At 37.7% G+C, this 19260-nt stretch overlaps 3 protein-coding genes and 1 long non-coding RNA gene across 9 annotated transcripts; 3 read left to right on the top strand and 1 right to left on the bottom strand.

The window, feature by feature from the left end:
• The first annotated feature begins 82 nt into the window (after positions 1-82).
• Positions 83-13892, top strand: LOC135166016 (actin-related protein 6). 6 transcript variants are annotated; one of them, XM_064127924.1, is made up of 4 exons: positions 83-309; positions 1527-2484; positions 4287-5396; positions 13764-13892. In XM_064127924.1, exons 2-3 carry the CDS (start codon positions 2420-2422, stop codon positions 5392-5394), a joined length of 1173 nt encoding a protein of 390 aa, XP_063983994.1. In that variant the 5' UTR covers positions 83-309; positions 1527-2419; the 3' UTR covers positions 5395-5396; positions 13764-13892. The 6 variants fall into 6 exon arrangements, with proteins under 6 accessions (XP_063983994.1, XP_063983996.1, XP_063983997.1 ...); XM_064127926.1 differs by having other exon boundaries at positions 2395-2484; XM_064127923.1 differs by lacking the exon at positions 83-309 and having other exon boundaries at positions 841-1653; positions 1724-2484.
• On the top strand, positions 5462-11218 carry LOC135166017 (odorant receptor 46a-like). Its single transcript, XM_064127928.1, has 5 exons — positions 5462-6476; positions 7467-7853; positions 7923-8127; positions 9349-9504; positions 10778-11218. The coding sequence occupies exons 1-5, from the start codon at positions 6115-6117 to the stop codon at positions 10823-10825; spliced, it is 1158 nt and encodes a 385-aa protein (XP_063983998.1). The 5' UTR covers positions 5462-6114; the 3' UTR covers positions 10826-11218.
• Positions 6817-9111, bottom strand: LOC135166021 (uncharacterized). Its single transcript, XR_010299615.1, has 3 exons — positions 8910-9111; positions 7621-7812; positions 6817-7504 (listed from the first exon to the last, which is right to left on the bottom strand). It is a non-coding gene; the product is annotated as an uncharacterized LOC135166021 (long non-coding RNA).
• On the top strand, positions 13855-19225 carry LOC135166018 (odorant receptor 22a-like). The gene is made up of 9 exons (XM_064127929.1): positions 13855-13985; positions 14196-14321; positions 14377-14494; positions 15642-15903; positions 15995-16117; positions 17320-17410; positions 17797-17933; positions 18211-18451; positions 18897-19225. Exons 2-9 carry the CDS (start codon positions 14241-14243, stop codon positions 18945-18947), a joined length of 1104 nt encoding a protein of 367 aa, XP_063983999.1. The 5' UTR covers positions 13855-13985; positions 14196-14240; the 3' UTR covers positions 18948-19225.
• The last annotated feature ends 35 nt before the right edge of the window (positions 19226-19260 follow it).

A 19260-nucleotide genomic window follows, 5' to 3' on the forward strand; every position in this document is an offset into this window, starting at 1 on the left:
TTCATGGTACGACTATCGAGGTTTTATCAGGTTCGGTGGATCGGACTAATCGAGAGTCAAACGAGAATTCCAAATGTCTGAATTGTTTGGAGAAGAGAAGAGAATATTTTATTGAAAACATATATTCAGTTTATATTCCACTAGTCACCGGGGCCGCGACCGGAGGATGACCTTTTGTTATCCCTTTCCCTTTTTTTAGCTCAGTTGATACAGTCGCGAGCGTAGTTTATGGTGTGTGGTGAAAGAAAAAGGAGTGGAATTGTTTTTAGACAAATAATTGAGAGTTTGTCGTTCGATAAAATTCGACAGGTAAACAAGAGAGCTTTTTCGGATTAAAAAACATGTTCTATAGTTTTCAATTTTTATATTGTTTAAACTTACAAATGTCATGTAAATTTAATAATGACAATTGTAGACAAGTCTGTTGAAAGCAATGGAAATAGCAATTCGAGGATAATTTTATTTAAGATATGATTATTGCGAAAAAGCACTGAAAATTACAATTTTTGGGTGTATTCAGGTGAATTGATAGTTTAGTTATCTGAAGCTTTCAACCCATATTTTCTGTGAAGTTAACAAAAGCGAAAAAAATATAATAAAATATGTATTCAGGTATTGAATTTGAGATTCAGATAACTTTATTATAATTATAAATTTAATTATGACATTGAAGTGAATTAAATACATATTTAATTTATTTTATAAATCTATAAATTTCCAATTACAATTAGAATAAATGTTTCTGAAGCATTAATGAGTGTAATGTATAGTATATATTTTATATGTATTGTATATGTAGTTTATGAATGATATAAATGTTTATGATGTGTAGATTTGATTCAATTCAATTCAATTAAATCAATATCTTTAAATACATTTAATGAATATTTTTATTATGGCTATACATATACATATATACATTACATATCTATTATATCATGACATTTAGTTTCGAGTAAAAAATAATTTGTATGCAGATAGCTGACAGGATTTTGGTTATCACACAATCAACTAATTGTATGGTATGTTCTAGGTTGATATCCATTCGTGCTGAGCTTGAAATCTTTGGTTAATTTCTTATTTATTTTTAAGTAGGTAATTAAAAATGAAATTTCGTTGGTCGGCAGATTAGTAAATATTTTGATATTTTTCAATAGTATTTTACGCCATATCGATAGAGAAATAGTAGCGATTAAGGTTCCGTCTGCAGCGCACAGCGGTCGCGACGTATCGTCAAAAATTATTTAGAAGAGCCCACTCATGCGCATGGTTGACCTGTACTGCTGTACACACTGTGGGTCAAATGTAGATCTCACCTTCCGCCTGTGGCACACAAAGGTGTCGCTACTTGCAAACACCCTGTCGGTATGCGGGTTCCTCCTGCCGCATACAGAGGTCACCATTTATAATATTTATTTAAAAATAAATGAGTGACTAACAAAACAGTTTATGATCAGTACAAACGGGTACAAACCTAGTACAAACGACAGAACTAGTTCATTTTTCTAAACAAAACGATCTGTTAGCTATCCACGTGCCAATGAACAAAGAAAATTGACTCAAGTAGAGCCTCAGTTCTGGAGGTTTGAGTGACGCCAGCGGCATCATAGTACCTCACCCCAGAAGGTGGAAGGCGCCACACGCAATGTTGGGGTGCGTGCTCGTTTTTAATTGCAAAATAATTCTTAATCCTTATTTTAATACGCAGAATTTTCCCTTTCAGAGTGTCTTTGAAACTGCGAACCAAGAAACCATTCGATTGTTCTGTCAAAAAGTTAAAAAAAAATGGTAGAACCGAAGCCGGTAGTAGGGGTTGGAATGACGCCTTACCAATCTCCTTAAATTTAACTGAAGCATCCTCATATTATCCTCTCTGTTCATTCTAATGTTATCTAATTTCAATGGGAAAAATCCTTTCGGTGATGCAGAGGACTACATCTCAATTTTTGAGTAATCCCTGTGACAGCAGGACTGCTACTGAAGAATTGTTGAGTCGACTGATGAACAGACATCCCAGCATTGCGTGTGGCGACGTACCTCTTCTGGGGTGAGGTACTACGATGCCGCTGGCGTCACCCAAAGTCCCAGAACTGAGCCTCTACTTCAGTCAATCCTCTTTGCTTTTAACCTTGCACCATGGTCTAGTAAAAAAGACAATTGAATTGAAAGTGTTCAAGTTTTGTAGTGTAACGTACGAAATTAATCTGTTATTGCAAACTCAAATAGCGACATCGATTCTCCAAAAATCGCTAATTGTTGTCAATCATCAATGAAAGGATAATCTTAAAATACAAATTTTGAGGTTAGAAACAAGTGTTTACATCGGCTGATGGGCTGAAATTCTCCCGCCTCATTTATATAAACAAAATATCTTGTTTTGACCATTGTATGTAGAAATTCACGTGTAAACAAATACAATATGGCGTTTATATTGGATAATGGGGCATATACCGCCAAAGCTGGTTTCTCTAATGCTTCACCCCTGTAAGTATTAATCCTATTTCACAATAGAATCTGTCTAAACATGAATATAGGGGATGGTAGGGTGAAGTGTGACACCAGTTAAAATATCCCATTCCACCAAAGAATACTACAAAATAAACAACTTTTGCCCCATCATCCCCTAATTCAAGTCGTATTAACAGTTTCCGTTGATGTTCTCACGAAATTAGTTGATGCAAACTTCCAAAAAAAATATCAACAATGTCCTCCAAAAAACGTTAAGGGTGGTTTTCCCTAAGATGCGAAAACGTTATCACCACAATTGCTCACTGGACAAATCATCAGATATTTGATGACATCGACAATTCATCACCTGTTATCATAAGTCATTTTCACACTTCCTATTGTAGTATATAACACACGTTGACATTTACTATTGTAGTACCTAATAAGTTGTCATTCGAGGGGAGGGATTTATTATTTTCGATTATCTATTTCTCAATCGCTGTTTTGTGTCGTTAATTAACTGGTAAATACGTGAAATTTAACGTTCAATAAAGGGAGAGAGGTGACGACTATATTATCGTAAGTGAAATCCTACTCTACACGCTGAAATTATTACTCTCATTATTATTATTATTTTTTATTACCCATTTCTCGGTTTCAGTTGTTCAGTTGTGGCGTGGTGAGAATGTAACTGTATACCATCTCTTCACATTTGATTTTCAGTCGGGGGTGCAATAAATGTTGTATACCAATGCTATATCCTTAATAAACATTGTGATGTTTCAACGAAGAGTATCATCTGCAGATGAGTAGAGTACAAATCTAAAAATGACAAAGCTTTGGTCCAAACAAGGTTCTTTGATTATAATTTTTACAAAATTCTGAAACTTTCTTGATAGAATATCACGTGAAAAATTGTCTTTACAATATAATTGTCCTGTGATCAATTGTCCTGTGAGAAGTTGTCTCGTACCTTTTCCCTATTATCAATTGTCCTGTGATCAGCAAGAGCTTTGGGTGTTGCCACCAAGTGGCTTCCCAGGCTACCTATTCACCTGAGTGACTCAATGATTGAGTTTTTATTTTTTTTGAAGGTTTACTCACCATAAAATCACTCACGATTTGTTAATTAAAGAGGGCCGAATATTTTATTCAAATTCACACACATATTCGTTGACATTTCGTCTACATTCGTCTACATTTGTTGATTCGGTTGATTAAGAGGTGGAAGACTTATTTCCTTGACGATTGCACGTGGACTAACTTGAGTGCCCTTTGAATAGTGTCTCTAAGTATATGCATTGGTCTTATGAATTGTGGATCCTATTGGTGCATCAAATTGAAGTCGGAGTTAAGTCAGATGTGTCCGAGTTTGAAGCAAAAAAATGGGTAAGACCCTTCGTTCCAATATTTGAGAAAACAGGAACAAAAAGGGTCATGTGTTTTCGTTTGGAGTGAACGTGACTCTGGATAGTTATTTTGTTAGATTTTCGACTGAAACAATTGAGGGAACAATTACTGCAGTTAAAATTTGGAACAGTGAGGCGATTGTGGATGGTTTATGGGTCTTTCACGTCTTATTCAACCGTTACATTCTGGATGGCTAAAAAAAATGAGTAAAATATAAAAATGTCAAGTTGGATTTATGGTTGGATTTGTTAAGTTAAAATTCAACTATTGATGAGATGTTATTTCTCCTTTCGTATTCAAACAAAATTAAAGACAATAATGAACTAAAATTATTAATCACTTAATATTTGCTAACCAAACTAGAAGAAACCAACTACCAAAAATTTCCGTACGGAACATTGGGTGACCACTATAATTTCACAATGCAGGATCATACCCAACTGCATAATGAAAGCGAAAAGCGAGCGTCGTCGACCATTCATCGGTAACCAAATAGAGGACTGTCGTGATGCATCAGGGCTGTTTTACATGCTGCCCTATCACAAAGGCTACCTCGTCAACTGGGACATCCAGAAGACCGTCTGGGACTACATATTCTCGAAGGACTGTCTCTCAGCTTCCCTCAATCACTGTCCAACGATCATAACAGAACCTCTCTTTAACTTCGCCCCAATTCAGGAGGCTATGGTTGAGATATTTTTTGAGGAATACGAATGTCCAAGTATGCTCCTGGTGAACGCAACTAGCCTGTCCTATCATCACTACAAGAGCCTACATCCTGAGAGCAAAGCCTGCTTAGTCGTGGACTCTGGCTACAGTTTTACCCACATCGTTCCGTACGTCAATGGTGTCAAAGTGAAGGATGGCATAAGGAGGATCGATGTTGGGGGTAAATTGCTCACCAATCATCTCAAAGAAATTATTTCTTATCGTCAGCTACACGTCATGGACGAGACCTATGTAATTAATCAGGTGAAGGAGGACTCGTGCTTTGTTTCTCAGGATTATTTCAAGGACATGGAGAGGGCGAAAAACAAAGTAGAGAACAATATGATTGCTAAGGACTACGTTCTACCTGATTATACATCATTGAGAAGGGGTTTCCTCAAAGAACTGGAGCCACAGAGTGAACATCAAACATTGAGATTGAATAATGAACGATTTGCCATCCCCGAGATCCTTTTCAACCCCTCGGACGTTGGAATCAGGCAGATGGGAATTCCTGAAGCTATTGTGGATTCTGTCAAGGCGTGTGGAGAGGAGACATGGCCACATCTCCTAGCTAATATCATGCTCACAGGGGGTAACTGCAAGTTCAACGGCTTTCAGGACAGGGTTTATAAGGATTTGAGAAGTTTGTCACCTGATGAGTTCAAAATTAATGTCTTCCTGGCTGACAATCCTGAGACTTATTCGTGGGAGGGCGGTAAATTATTTGCGAGTGATCCGTCGTTGAAAACATTCTTAGCGACGAGGGAGGAGTATGAAGAGGAAGGACCTGCTTTGTGCTGTGAAAAATTCAGTGGATGTATTTAATGGTATGTAATAAATTTTTTTATGATCACCGTTTGCACTGAGTTTTTTCTTTAAATTTTCAGTCAAGAGCATTATTCGTTGATTAAGTAGTTTACAGAATATTCTTTGTCAGGAAGCATAATCATAAATGAAAATAACTATGAGGAATACATTTTTCAAAAATGGGGGTAGATCCAACCCTTCGAAAAATTTATTTTACTTTTGCTTAGAAGACTTGTAATTGTGGAAATGTTTTTGTCTGATTTTGATTGCAAATCGTCTAGAATTCCATGAAACGTGAAACAAAAATATTTTTTCAAGTCAATACCGGCATTTTGGCATTTCAACACCAGAATTATTAGAGTCAAATGAATAAAGTCAGAGACCTCGAAGTTCCACGTCTTGAAAATCCTTCTGACATAACTCAAACAAAGAAGTCTTTCTCCTCTTCGCATTTACCGTCCAGTGCACCATTACCGAAACTCCGGATGTCCTATCAATTTTCTTTTTCCACGAAAGCATTTTCTTACCGACTTATTTTCGATAATGACTCTCTGTTTTTGTTACTACAGTCTATAATTTCCTGGCAATGTTCTCTAGATAAACGGATCCGTAAGTGGTGTGTTGTCTCATTGAATATTAAAGTGTCCCTACGCTGTGTCCCTCCGGTCGCCTTTCGTTTTATTCTCGCTAGACATTTTCTGTTGACTCTCCAACCCCGTCGAATAATTTCGAGTAACGATGAAGGTATTACCCTTCAGTTTTGGCCTCTTCACCTTTTGCGGTGTATGGCGGCCATTGAGCTGGTCAACTGGATGGAAAAAAGTCATCTACGATTTTTATAGTATTTTTGTTGTATCGTGTCTGTACTCCTACGGATTGATGGAGTTCGCTGACACTATTAGATCATTGGATGAAATCAGTGAATTCATCAATGCATCTTTTATGCTTGTCTCTGTTATCAACACATCTTGTAAGACCGCCAATTTATTGATAAAGAGAGATCAGCTCATTGAGCTGCTATCGATACTTGATAATAATTTGTGTCGAAGCCGAAGTGGACACGAGGATCTTATTCAAGCTGAATGTGGTCGACGTGTCAAGTAAGTTGTTGTGGTAATATATCACCCTGATGGAGCACTCGATGGCGAGATGGGGTTGTGGACCCAATTAAGTACTAGTCGATCTCTGCTCATTTGATCGACTGAGGATCGACTGGCAATCGAATAGCAATCGACTGTCTATCGACCAGTACTCAACCCTAGACTGATTGGTCGTCACTTTGTCATTAAATAATGATAAACCAGATATGATTCGAGTGCTCAAGTCGATATCCAATCGACTACTCATCGAATGGCCATCGAGCGATCCGCCAGGGTAGGTAAAGAAGGAGAAGGAAACTATTTTATTGTCGTGGGGAACTCTTTTTTGGTAAACAATCTGTTCGATTCAATGAAGTGCATTATTATTCAAGATTAGTTTGTATGAGTAGAATTACGTTGTTACACCGTCACTTTTATTTATTTATTCCATGTATACCCCACTCGAGTTTTTACATTGTATTTTCCGGTGTCATGGGCCGACATCCTCGCCAACTGTGTCGCATTTACCCCAGGAGTTGTGCACCATGTACAGACTCTCCTGGTAACCGAGGAAAACCATGGAAAACCGTGGCATGGGACTAGTATATTTCGATACAAGTGCGACGGGGTGGCAACGAGTGTGAAGATGGCGGCCCATGGCAAAGCCGAGGGCTGCTGAAAACTATATCAAAGGGAAAACGCTCTCAGGGAAAAGAAAAACAATTTTATGACTCGAATAAACATTCAGCATATGTTTAGGCTCAAACCGTCTCGAAAGGGGAGTACAACCGATCGTAAATTAGTCCCTTAGTAGAGCTGTCTCCCAGAGAAACAAAAAGAGGTGTCGAGTGATTTTTGTAGGACAATGAAAGTACTTAATATTCCAACACGAACTGTGTCATTTTTCGGCCATCGTCGTCGGTCCCTGTTACCCCGTTACTTTCTCTTCAATATTTTACCACAATCCCATAATGCCTTTGTTTTGGGGATTAACTCACTTAATCAACCTAGGATCAATTTTCTCTTCTTCTTCTGCATCGTTGAGACTGCTGTTATGACATCAACAGTATCATCAATATTTGAAAATATTCCAGAACGTACCTTACCGTTCAGAGTTTGGGTACCGTATTATAATAATTCGGAATTGGCATATTGGTGTCTTTACCTTCAACAAGTTATTGTTGGTCATGGGTTCCAATCCACAATTGCCATTGGCAATGATACTCTTGTGGCTGGAATGATGCTCCTCACTTGTGCACAATTGCAAATATTGAAGCATAGACAGGAGAATTTGCCTCGTGTTCTGGAAGAGATCAGGAAAGAGCAGAACTTGGACGACAATACGCTCCAGAGGCAACTGCTCAACGAAATCATTTACCATCATAAAACCATTCTCAAGTAACCTTTGATACAAATTCGTCAATTGTTCTTGCGCGGATAAACAATTAATTGCTACTATTGTTATAGATTTGCCACTACAGCCAATGATTTGTTCTCGACTATAATATTCATCCAATATGCAATCAGCTGCTACGTTCTGTGCATCAGTGTTTACAGAGTGGCGCAGATGGAAGTCACGAATCCTGAATATCCATTTACCGTTTTTTACTTACTGTGCATGACTACGCAGATATTTTATTTCTGCTGGTACGGTAATGAAGTGATTCTCGAGGTATGATTCCAAATGTACCTTTCAGGACGAGTACCATAGGGATTTTTCCTCGCCTCAGGCTCGATTGACAATCCTATGCAACGAAAAATCCCTAGGGCACTAGTCTCAGACGATTTTTCCTCTAGGGATTTTCACGGTTTCGAGTTCGAGGAAGGGCCGATGCCAATACCCGGGCGAGGAAAAGTGAAGATCAGTACGAAAAAGTTATAAACCATAAGGAAGAATTTATTTATTGAATTTGGAACCGTTCTCGTATTTTTTCGGTAATTTGGAATATTTCCATGTGAATATTAATTGTAATGGGTGATCTTGATTATACCGTTGTTGGAGAATAGAATAGAAGAATATCTAGAGAAATAATATGAAGCTATAATGTGATATGTGTGACGCTTGCACCGAACGCTGCAAGCTTCACACGACTTACAATCCGACCTCATCGTCCTCATGCCATAATCTATTTTTCGTTACGACGACCTATGGTGAGTGGGCGAAGGGGTGGAATCTTAATCGAAATACTAAAAAATGAATAACGCCCAACTGTCATGTCACTCCGAAGTTTCAACAGTCTCCGTTAGAAGCATAGTAGATCGCGTTTAGCGGAGGGTAGGTAAGCACCTATACTCCTAAGAGCTGTAATGTATTTCGGTGGAGTCCCGTCTTATAACATTTAACCTATCGTCCTCAAAGCCGTCGGGTAGAAAGTGCTTTCCGCGTCTCAGTAACGAAAATACTTGATATAGACCTCGAATACCGTGGACATCTTGTTAAAGTCATCGATTTACCTCCTATGATCAATGAGGAGAGGAGAACAACGGTTAGACGAAGGTCAATAAATATTGGACATGTTATCACTATTAATTAATGTCCCCTTTATTATTACGTGAGTGGTACTCGTAGACCGGGTGGGTCAACGCGTATGATACAAAAAAGAAAAACTTAGCACGACTTTTCAATGCAGCGTTTTACGCCAGACTGACCCGAGGAACAAAGCTCTCGAGAGCCGAGAGCCACCCGGAGAGGGAGAAAGAAAATAAATTAGTCCCTTCGAGAATGTTCTATGGTCGTCCCTATTCCGATTGGTAAACAGACCAAACACAGACCCGCGGCGAACCACTTCAATACAACTGTCTACCAGATTTGACAGACTACCATTTTTACACGGGGGATTCCCCGACAATATTTCCCGGATACTACATATTCAATCATTTTTTTTCTGTTCAGAGTTCAAGTATTGGTGAGTCGCTTTATCAAATGACCTGGACGGATTTAAATACATCAGTCCAGAAAGATCTGATCATGATTATGAACCGGACGACACATCCAATTGTGTTTACGAGTGGAAAGATCATCATACTCTCGGTGGAATCATTCAAAGGGGTACTTCAAAAGCATATATCATGATTGTAGTCCGAATCATTGATTTTATTCACTATTGTCATCTAACAATATGAGCACATTTCATCTGTTTCCACTGAAGTGCATTTTATGACACGCTTGAGTATCATCTCAAAGTTGTACCGAGATTTTTCCGTTACGGATCGAAAAACCTTTGAAACTACACTGGGACTAGTGTACTGAGGAAAGACAGACGTCTGTACTGTAGAGCGGAAGCGAATCCCACCGATGAAAGCTCGCGATAAAGTGCAGTTTTGGATGAAACGAGCGTTCGCTTGTGCTGTTTGCACTCGCTTATCGCAATCCGTATGTGAGACGAATGGTGCGGGTTGTAGTTTTCAGAAAAGTTCAGGAAACCAGTGTAGGGTCTCTTCGGTGTTGGAAAGATCCAGATCTGCCAGGAAGCTGAAGGAGTTTTACCTACGATCACAAGACTTTTGCAAAGTACCGACATCGCACCCATGGAAGACCTCGGAGAAGTAGGGGAGGTACGAGTGTACATCATCGCTGATCGACTAAAATGCGATTCGATGGTTCAATTCCATATTCCGTCAATGTATCTATAACTTTACACTGTCGGGCTTTTTTCTAGTAGCATAAACACTCAAATCAGTAATAGTAACCTCTAAATTAGTGGTTTGGAGCCCACTCAAAAATGTAGGTCCACGGGTGTTCTCACATGAGGATACGAGGATAAATAAACATTACAGCAAAATTATTGCTAGTATTTATGTGGACAAACCTAGAACAGCAAAAAGAGCCAGTCGATGAATGAGACAAAACAAATGCTGGTATGCAATCCATTTTTTCAGTAATTTTTCTTGCAAAAATTATATGGAGAATTATCCTGTTCCCCTTCCTACCTCATCCAAAATCCTATCCAACGATTTCCTTTGACGTCACAAGAAATGTGGAACGCTATATAAACTTCCCGTCTTGATGATAAAAATAGACAAGGTACAGGACAGTCTAAAGGTTCACTTAGTGATGCTTAGGAAGCAACTTTTTTTTTTTTTTTTTTTTTATAACCTCTAAATTGTCCAGGAGAAGGATTCCTGGTCAGCTTAATATCACTCATTAATTAATCCATCTATATCACTCAATGATAATCATCATAAGGTCAAATAAATGAAAAACATGAAAACTCACAAAAAATAAAATTGTCCAGATAAACTTGTATTCATTAGCGATCACTGATCCCAGCTCTAAAAAAGGAGAGCTCCTCTAATATCAGATTGTTGTTCTTTCTTTATAGATTATGAAACTCTCCTATACGGCATTTAATGTTCTTCAACAAACTTAAACAACAAAAGAGACAGACATCTTTGCAGTTCCAGCGAAATGAATATAGCGCATATCATCAATACATTCTGATTATTTGCATCATTGTCACCAAATATTGAAGCGACTTGAAATGGCGCCTCGATTTGTTTATGACGAAAATATTACACCTTGAACTGATTGTGAAGTAGAAAACTTGATGGTTTTATTCGATTCCATGTGTTTACAATCCAATTATGGGAAAGGATGCAGTTTCCAAGTAATGCGTTGGGAAGAAAAAATCTTTCATCGAACGAGATCATCTGTCATTGGAAAATTATTTATCACAAAGCTCACTGGACGGATGTATTTAACTAATCTAAATGTTATTATAGGTTCTAACAACACAAAGGAGAAGCAGATAATTACAAGAATCATAAACTTAGAATCGTGATCCCGGTGTCGTATGTTGTCTCCAAAATGTTGGAAATTCAGAATAGAAAGTAGAAGTATGGATTGGAGTGATCGGGAAGAAGTCTTTCTATTTTTTGTATTCTTCTAAATTCTTCGTATTCTTCCGGATTCTTCTTGTTGGTTGTATTCTTCCGAATTCTTCGTATTCTTTGTATCCTTCCAAATTTTTCGTATTCTTTATAGTCTTCCAAAGTCTTTATATTTTGTATATTCTTTATAGTCATCTAAATTCTTCATATTCTTTGTATTCTTCCAAACTCTTCGTATTCTTTATATTCTTTATAGTCATCTAAATTCTTTATATCCTTTATATTCTTCCCAATTGTTTCTATTCTTTGAATCCTTCCAAATTCTTCGTATTTTTTATATTCTTCACAATTTTTTCGAATTCTCGATATTTGTCCAAACCCTTCATATTCTTTGTATCCTTTATATTCTTCCAAATTCTTTCCATTCTTTGTATTCTTTCAAAATCTTCCTATTCTTTATAGACTTCCAAACCCTTCATATTCCTTATATTCTTCATCGCCTAAATCGTCTAAATTCTTCCTATTCTTTATATTCTTCCAACTTATTTCTATATCTCCATCACTCCACTCCCCCTACATCATCAGCATTCATACGTTTCCTTATTTTTCTCCTCATGAAGTCCCCAGAAAATCCTATTTTAAGGCCTTCCAATTATTTTCCATATTTCTTGATTAACGGAATTTGCAAATCCATCTGGTTTGGTTTCTACATAATCGCTCCTGTTCCAAGCACATTTGATTAAATTGGTGTATGGTAGTGTACGATAATTAATGACACATGACAGATGCATCTGATATCATTATTCTTCAAATGTAAATTCAAATTATAATACCTATACAACACTATCAGACAAATGTATCATGTAAGTTATCCAAACTTTAAATCCAAATTCATTGAGTAGTTGGAGTTTTCCAGTCGTCCCTCCAGGAATAGCTCCTACGTCTCCATATTTATTGCAAGTTTTCGCAGTCCGTGAATCTGCTAGTCGTTTCTTCGCACCAATATTAGGAATAAAAAACAACATTGGTCGAACTGTCTGACATTTTCACTGTGCCATAATGTACTCGATGGTATCATGAAAGAATCTGTCTGTTAAACCAGAAAAACTGAGTTACGGTTTCCTATTGATTCGAACCAAAGCAGTGAATAGTTAATGAAAACAGTAGGTGGACAGGTCTTGTAATTAGGGGCAGCAAATTAAAAGACTGAAATTATACGGAAAAGAATACATCAAAAGAAAGGCATCATCGATTGGATCCCTTTGACAGAGGAGGCGTCTTGCAGTCGTACCCAACGTTCCCTTGACGTGAGGCAGTTTGAACTCCGGTAGGTCTTTTAGATTTAATATAACTATCAGAACTTTTCCATTGATTCCTGATGAAATGCATAAGTACAATTCGCTCACTGAACTGGAGGTTGTGATTGGAAATTTTGTAATTTTCGGGATTTCAGTAAAATTTTATTGTAAAATTACATGGAAATTAATCACCGACTGTAATGGTTGGGCGAGTGCGGTGTTGCTCCGGCGATCATCGATGCTAAGCAGCGTTCCACTGGGACACTACTTGGATGGGTGACCGCTTAGGAACACCGTTTGCTCGCTCAAAAATTACTGCACGGAAGGTACGGGTGTGGAGACTCAGTGTGACGGAAGGGTACACTGGGACCCTGCACTATCGGCCGACTGTACGGTAGAGGTTTTCCATGGTTTCCCTCTACTCTTGTGCAAATGCAGTACAGTTGGGGAAAAAGCCGGTCCCATGGCACCGCAGGGGAAGGGAGCAAAATGTAAAGACCCGAGAGGGTATACATGTGAAAATAAAATAAAAAAAAAAAAAAAAAATACATTGAAATTAATCCTGGGTCCCTTCGTACTTAATCGAAAATTCTATCTACTGGAAATGGAATATGTAAATGAATACTAAATACAGTGGATTAAACTTAATTTCTCTGATTTATTGTTAGATGTCACGAAGAAGAAATGTCTGTACTGAACAGGTCTCTACAAGAGACTGAAAGCTAATTAAAAAGAGCAAAAAAGAATTTGGCATATAATTTATTGTTTTTTAATTAAAAGTGTCGAAATCGGTTTAGTGTTTATTACGTTGAGATAATTACAAAATTGGTCACATGATTTTTTACATTTTTTATACTTTGATTATTGAATTTCTAACTTGCAGTTTTTTAGAATTTCATCACTAGCTTTGATAGCCGATAATTTCAATGATTGTAATATAAAATTAATGTGAACTGGGAGTTGGAAATGTTTTTGAATTTCATCACATAAAGAAAGTCCTCTGAAAGGCTCTGTTCTGTCTTCCTTGGAAAATATTGTTTATGTTTATGCAGACCCTCGGGTGACTCGGAATAATGTTCGAGTAACTCAATAATTACTTAGGATAATTTGATATTCATTGTACCCTATTAAGACGCAACTGATCTGTTACATGTTCCTAATATTTCTTCTGATCTTCTAGGATTGACACCGGATGAAATTGCTCAAACAAGTGAGTGGGAACGAGCGATAAGAACTTGGTTTGAGGCCCAAACGGCGGAGCAGCTGAGGATCAAATATGGATGACATTTTCAAACGATCGGATTTTTACTCTGACATACAGCTCATAAAATGGCTGGGTCAATGGCCGGGTCAGTCCAAGATGACGGACTATATTCGAAGATTCGTGGCGATATCACTTATGATTAGTATATTCATACCGTCGGTAGTTAGAAAAATAATCACAATTATTTACTCCTAAACTGTTGGAAAATACTAACTATCATGAATCATCATTCATCATCATTCATCATCATGAATCATCATTCATGATAGTATTTTCCAACAGTTCTATCATAGATGATGATTCATGATAGTTAGTATTTTCCAATAGTGATGATCATGAATTTCACACAAATAGGTAATCAAATTTTGCGAATTACGAGACAATATATACAACATGATGGATTGCTTACCAATGCTGGGACTACATTTTGCAGGAATATCCAAATTTCTGAATTGGAGCTATCACCGAAGAAAGGTAAATATGGAATCATTCAAGCAGTACCCATTTCATTCACGGAATTATATCGCAGGTGGTGCAGTTACTGAATCACATGCAATACGACTGGAATAATTTAAAGAACGAATCTGATTCAAGCGTATTGGACAAGTTCTGTCATCCTGATAGAAGTTTATTCACCGCTTATGCAAGTATGGATTGACCCTTTTAGATGCTAACCTTATCATGCACAGTTTGCAAAAAAAAAAATTGGTTTTATGGTGGGGAGAGCCGGGGCATGATGGTTCAGGTAAAATTATGTGGAACTGAAAAAATCTGTCCCAGTTAGAAACGAAACTGACGGACGATGCAATCAGCCTTACATGAGACTTGGCCTGGCATTAGAGGAGTATTGGAGGCCTGACAGACAACACAATTTTTTTATGTTAAGCATTTGAAACTTATTTACAAAGTTTATCACCTATAAATTGCAAATATATAGAATTAATGTCGGGACTGTATCGGTTGCTTAGATTTTGAGGTACAATCTTTGAGAAATTTATCGATGGCATCAATGACAGGAGGTAACATGACCATCTGGCCTCCTCCCTCAAACGTCAAGGATTGATACATTCTGCCGTTTGGGGATGTCTCAATCCACTCAACTCCTGAACATATGATAACAAAAAACTAAATTCGCCAATTCCAAATTACTTCTGTTAATACATGTTTGTAGCCTTATAAACCTTTAGGTTTCAGGAAACCTTTAACAAGTTTAGGATAAACAAAAAAAAATGAAAGAAGGTCTGAGATCATGTACATTGTCTAGCATAACATTACAACAGGGTACTGTATTCAGCAATTTTTAATATCATTTCTTCCCACTAGTTTTAGAAGATTGAATGACATGAAATAACATCATAACTGTTAATATTTTCAAACAATCAACTCTTCCTTTATTTCAATGAACCTAATGTTTTATTAATTTAGAAATGAAGAAAATATCTTTAATTTCCAAACCACCAAATACATTTCCTTTCATTCACCTCTTTCTCCCATCTTCACCAGACCAGACCAGACATCCCATCATTGTTCCATCTTTCCATCCAAAAAGATGATTCTGACTCAAGCACTTTATGATCTTCGGTGCCGCATTACGCCTCGACTGTCCCTAGACCATAAAATTTTTCCACCAGATTATAAACAGCCTCCACACCTGTGAGCACTACTTTTCAGTAAAATCCAATTTTTTTCACCTCACCTTAATTCACCTTAATTAAATGTGCACAAGAGCCTGGCACATGTAATTAAGCCTTAGTCTTATATACGTTACAATCAACAATATTTATAATTATGTAGTTGGAATATATGGAACGACTGCAGTTTATTTTGTTACACCTTTTGTTCCAATCGTCTTGAATATTATACTTCCCTTGAATGAATCTCGACCGCATCTGTATCTGTATCACACGGAGTACTTCGTAGATCAGAATGAGTATTATTATCCTATCCAATTGCATGCGTATCTAGCGATATCGGTGTCTGTCACATGTCTCGTTTCATTTGACCAAATGTGCGCCATGTTCATTCATCATGCCTGTGGAATGTTCGAAATATTGAAGTACGTACAATGATGATGTCCTATGCCACGATACTCTACATATATATTTTATCAAATACATTATTAGTACGTCACACTATTTTATTTTCAGACTACATTTACAGAATCTGCATAACACTTTGCTGACCAATGATGGAAAGAACGTAACGACAGCAGAGGAGAGAGCTATTCAAGAAATAGTCTATTGTCTTCAGACGCATAATCGAATTTTCGAGTAAATAACAGTTTTGATTATTGTTAAATCCTGAATTTCACCTCCCAAAGGAGTAGAAGTAGTGCAGCTGCTCCGAAGTGTTAGAACAACAAATTTGATGAGCTCGTGTGCTCTGCGAGACTCTATTTAAGTTTTGACTTATAACATTATGGAAGTAAAATGTGTGGGGGAAATTTTTCCGGATTGTCATGACAGGCATTTTCTTAGAGTCGAAACAAAGACGGTTTTGTGTGCCAGAATCACCTGAGCTATCCCATAAACAAGCGTGATGTGTCGGATAGAAGATTGACTGAAGTGGAGGCTCAGTTCTGGGGGTTTGAGTGACCCCAGGGGCGTCATAGTACCTCACTCCAGAAGAGGCAGGTCGCCACACGCAAGGCTGGGATGTCTGTTCGTCAGCCAACTCAACAATTCTTCAGTAGCAGTCCCTGGCACAGGGACTAGTTAAAAATGGAGGCGTAGTCCTCTGCGTCACCGAAATGCTTTTGTTCCATTGAAATTAGATAACATTAGGATGAGCACAAAGGAGGATATGAGGATGCTTCATTTAAAATTAAGGAGATTGCAAAGGCGTCATTGGAAACCCAACTACCGGGATCGGTTCTACCAATTTTTTGGCAGAGCAATCGAATGGTTTCTTGATTCGGGGTTACAAAGAAACTCTGACAATGAGAATTCTGTGTAGTAAGATAGGGATTAAGAATTATTTGCAATTAAAAACGGGTAGACAATCCAGTATTGCGTGTGGCGCCGTGTTTCTTCTGGGGTGAGGTACTACGATGCCACTGGGGTCACTCAAACCCCCAGAACTGAGCCTCTACTTCAGTGAATCCTCTTTGGTCTCAGGGCACTCAGGGTTCATTGTGACTTCCGCTTATCGTTCCTCAGAACTCAGATGAGTAAGTGAGATTCACCTTACTGTTCTTGCAGCACCGATTACAGAAGTGCAATCTTAAATACCATTTACTCTCCTCGCAATAAAGGTCCAGTAAGTGCGGCCTATCGGGCCTCAGTATCGAAAAAAATTTTTTTTCTCAGCGCAGGATAAAATTCCAAATTCTATCGTGTGTTGGCAAAAGGGTTTACTATAAGAAGGAAATCGTTCCGAGGGCGATTATCTCTCGAAGTATTGGATTTAAAGTGGATACATTACCCAATAATTTTTATTACAAGAATAACATTTTTTGTTGGTATCACGAAAGGTTTCTGGATGTCGTGGAAATTTGGGATCAAATGATAATGCTCATGGTTGGAGCAGGGAATACCTTGATTATAACAGCTTGTGGAGTTGGAGTGAGTAATTCATTTTTTCCTCTTTTTCCCCTTTTTTTGTCATTGTTACCACGTTCAGCCTGTGTCGAAAAGTCCCTTTTTCTTTACTAGCAGACGAAAAGTCAAAAGTTGCAAGCGAAAGGTCAAAACTTGCAAACGAAAAGCCGTTTCGTTTACTAATAAACGAAAAATCGTACAGTTCACCATTCGCTGAACGTACCATCTCTCACAAAAAGTATAGTTCGCATACAGGTGCAACGGGGGCTTTACCTCGGCTTCACCTCGGGTCGCCAACTTCCCACTCGTCCCCACCCCGTCGTACTTGTATCGAAATATAATATTCTCTGATTTACCAAATATCAAGATGATGGATTATTATAGGAGGTAAATATAAACTTTTTTGCTAGGGTATATTGAATCATCCGGACTTTTGGGGAGTTATAAGATTATTTCTCTTCAATTATGGAGCTATTATTCACTTTTTTTATAACTGTTGGCAAGGACATTTAATTTTAAAACAAGGTGAAAGTATTTTCATAGCAGCGTAAGTATCACAGGCAGCCGGACAAACTGCCGACCTTTATTTCAAGCTGAACATTAGGAATTTCCTACGACACGTGATACGCTCGTCCCCAACCTTCATGAAAAGGGCTTAGAAAATAATTTCTAAACCTTTTACACATTATAACAGAAAATTCCCTATTCAATCTTGATTGACAGTAAATAAAATGAGGCTTCGAACACTGAATTCTAATCCCTAAAAAGCGACATTAAGATAATTATCGTGTTAATTATACTCAGAAAGACGATTTTCGTTACAGTTATCAAAATGACTGGTACAAGTTACCTTGCCGAGTCCAACGAATGCTATTACCAGTCATGGCAAAGAGTATAAAACCCTGCGAATTAACGGCTGCTCACTTGTTTCCTATGACCCTGACAACTTTTGGAATGGTGAGGCCAACGATGTCTGCAGGAATCACAGAAAAATTAAACCTTGAATTACGTTCAACAAATCGTCTGTTACACTGTCCAAACCTTTGTTCTCCGATTGAATTGAAGGTCAGGGTCGTTTGTGAGACGTAGGTGAATGTATCGTTTTGTCAACGGTATTGTGACGTTACCCCGGGGGATCATTTAACGACAACTGATAGTGGGTCGATTGGAGATCGACTTGAGCACTTGTTCAATAGCTGGTTGATCCTTAATCGATGACTAGGGGATGATCAATCAATTGATGGTTAAGTGCTGGTTGATATCAAGTGGATCAATTCTCTGCTCCATTGGTCGAAGATCAATTGAATCGATCGATTGAGTCAATTAATCAGAGATCGACTAATACTTAACTGGATGCACAGCTCCATCCTGCTAATGAACGATCTGTCAGGAATATCAGACGATTTTTGAATTTAATTTCAGTTTCGATTTCTTGCAGTCAAATAATTTACCTAGAGTTTCATTAAAATGTTATCAATCATCTTGTTCTCATATTGGTTATTTTTTCCAGGCCATGAGAGCCGCCATATCGTACTTTACCCTTTTCCAATCAATGAAATAATGGAATTACGATATCTACGATGCTATGGAAGAATTAATCTACATAATATCTTGAATGTATCGTGCATAATATTCATCAAAATTGTTGCTGTCAGGTTGCAAAGTTCACCCTTCGATGGCTGCGTCTTGCCCCATTCGATGTAGTATTGTCAGCAAAATGTCAGTCAGTTGGATTAGCTACCGTAACGCATTTGACAGCACACGACACATGATCTCATTTTCTAAATGAAATTTGTAATGAAACTCCTGAAATGATAGTATTAAATTTCAATTATATTATCGAGGGTGAATAATACGGCTGCATTGAATGTTAA

Source organism: Diachasmimorpha longicaudata, chromosome 9 (assembly GCF_034640455.1).
Source record: "Diachasmimorpha longicaudata isolate KC_UGA_2023 chromosome 9, iyDiaLong2, whole genome shotgun sequence".
Taxonomy (NCBI): domain Eukaryota; kingdom Metazoa; phylum Arthropoda; class Insecta; order Hymenoptera; family Braconidae; genus Diachasmimorpha; species Diachasmimorpha longicaudata.

Coding starts and splice junctions, on each gene's coding strand:
- LOC135166016 (XM_064127924.1), top strand. CDS start 2,420: ATGGCGTTTATATTGGATAATGGGGCATATACCGCCAAAGCTGGTTTC. Junction 2,485..4,286: donor TTCTCTAATGCTTCACCCCT/GTAAGTATTAAT, acceptor TTCACAATGCAG/GATCATACCCAACTGCATAA.
- LOC135166017 (XM_064127928.1), top strand. CDS start 6,115: ATGAAGGTATTACCCTTCAGTTTTGGCCTCTTCACCTTTTGCGGTGTA. Junction 6,477..7,466: donor GAATGTGGTCGACGTGTCAA/GTAAGTTGTTGT, acceptor TAATCAACCTAG/GATCAATTTTCTCTTCTTCT. Junction 7,854..7,922: donor CATCATAAAACCATTCTCAA/GTAACCTTTGAT, acceptor CTATTGTTATAG/ATTTGCCACTACAGCCAATG.
- LOC135166018 (XM_064127929.1), top strand. CDS start 14,241: ATGATGGATTGCTTACCAATGCTGGGACTACATTTTGCAGGAATATCC. Junction 14,495..15,641: donor TTTATTCACCGCTTATGCAA/GTATGGATTGAC, acceptor ATAATTATGTAG/TTGGAATATATGGAACGACT. Junction 16,118..17,319: donor ACGCATAATCGAATTTTCGA/GTAAATAACAGT, acceptor GTATCACGAAAG/GTTTCTGGATGTCGTGGAAA.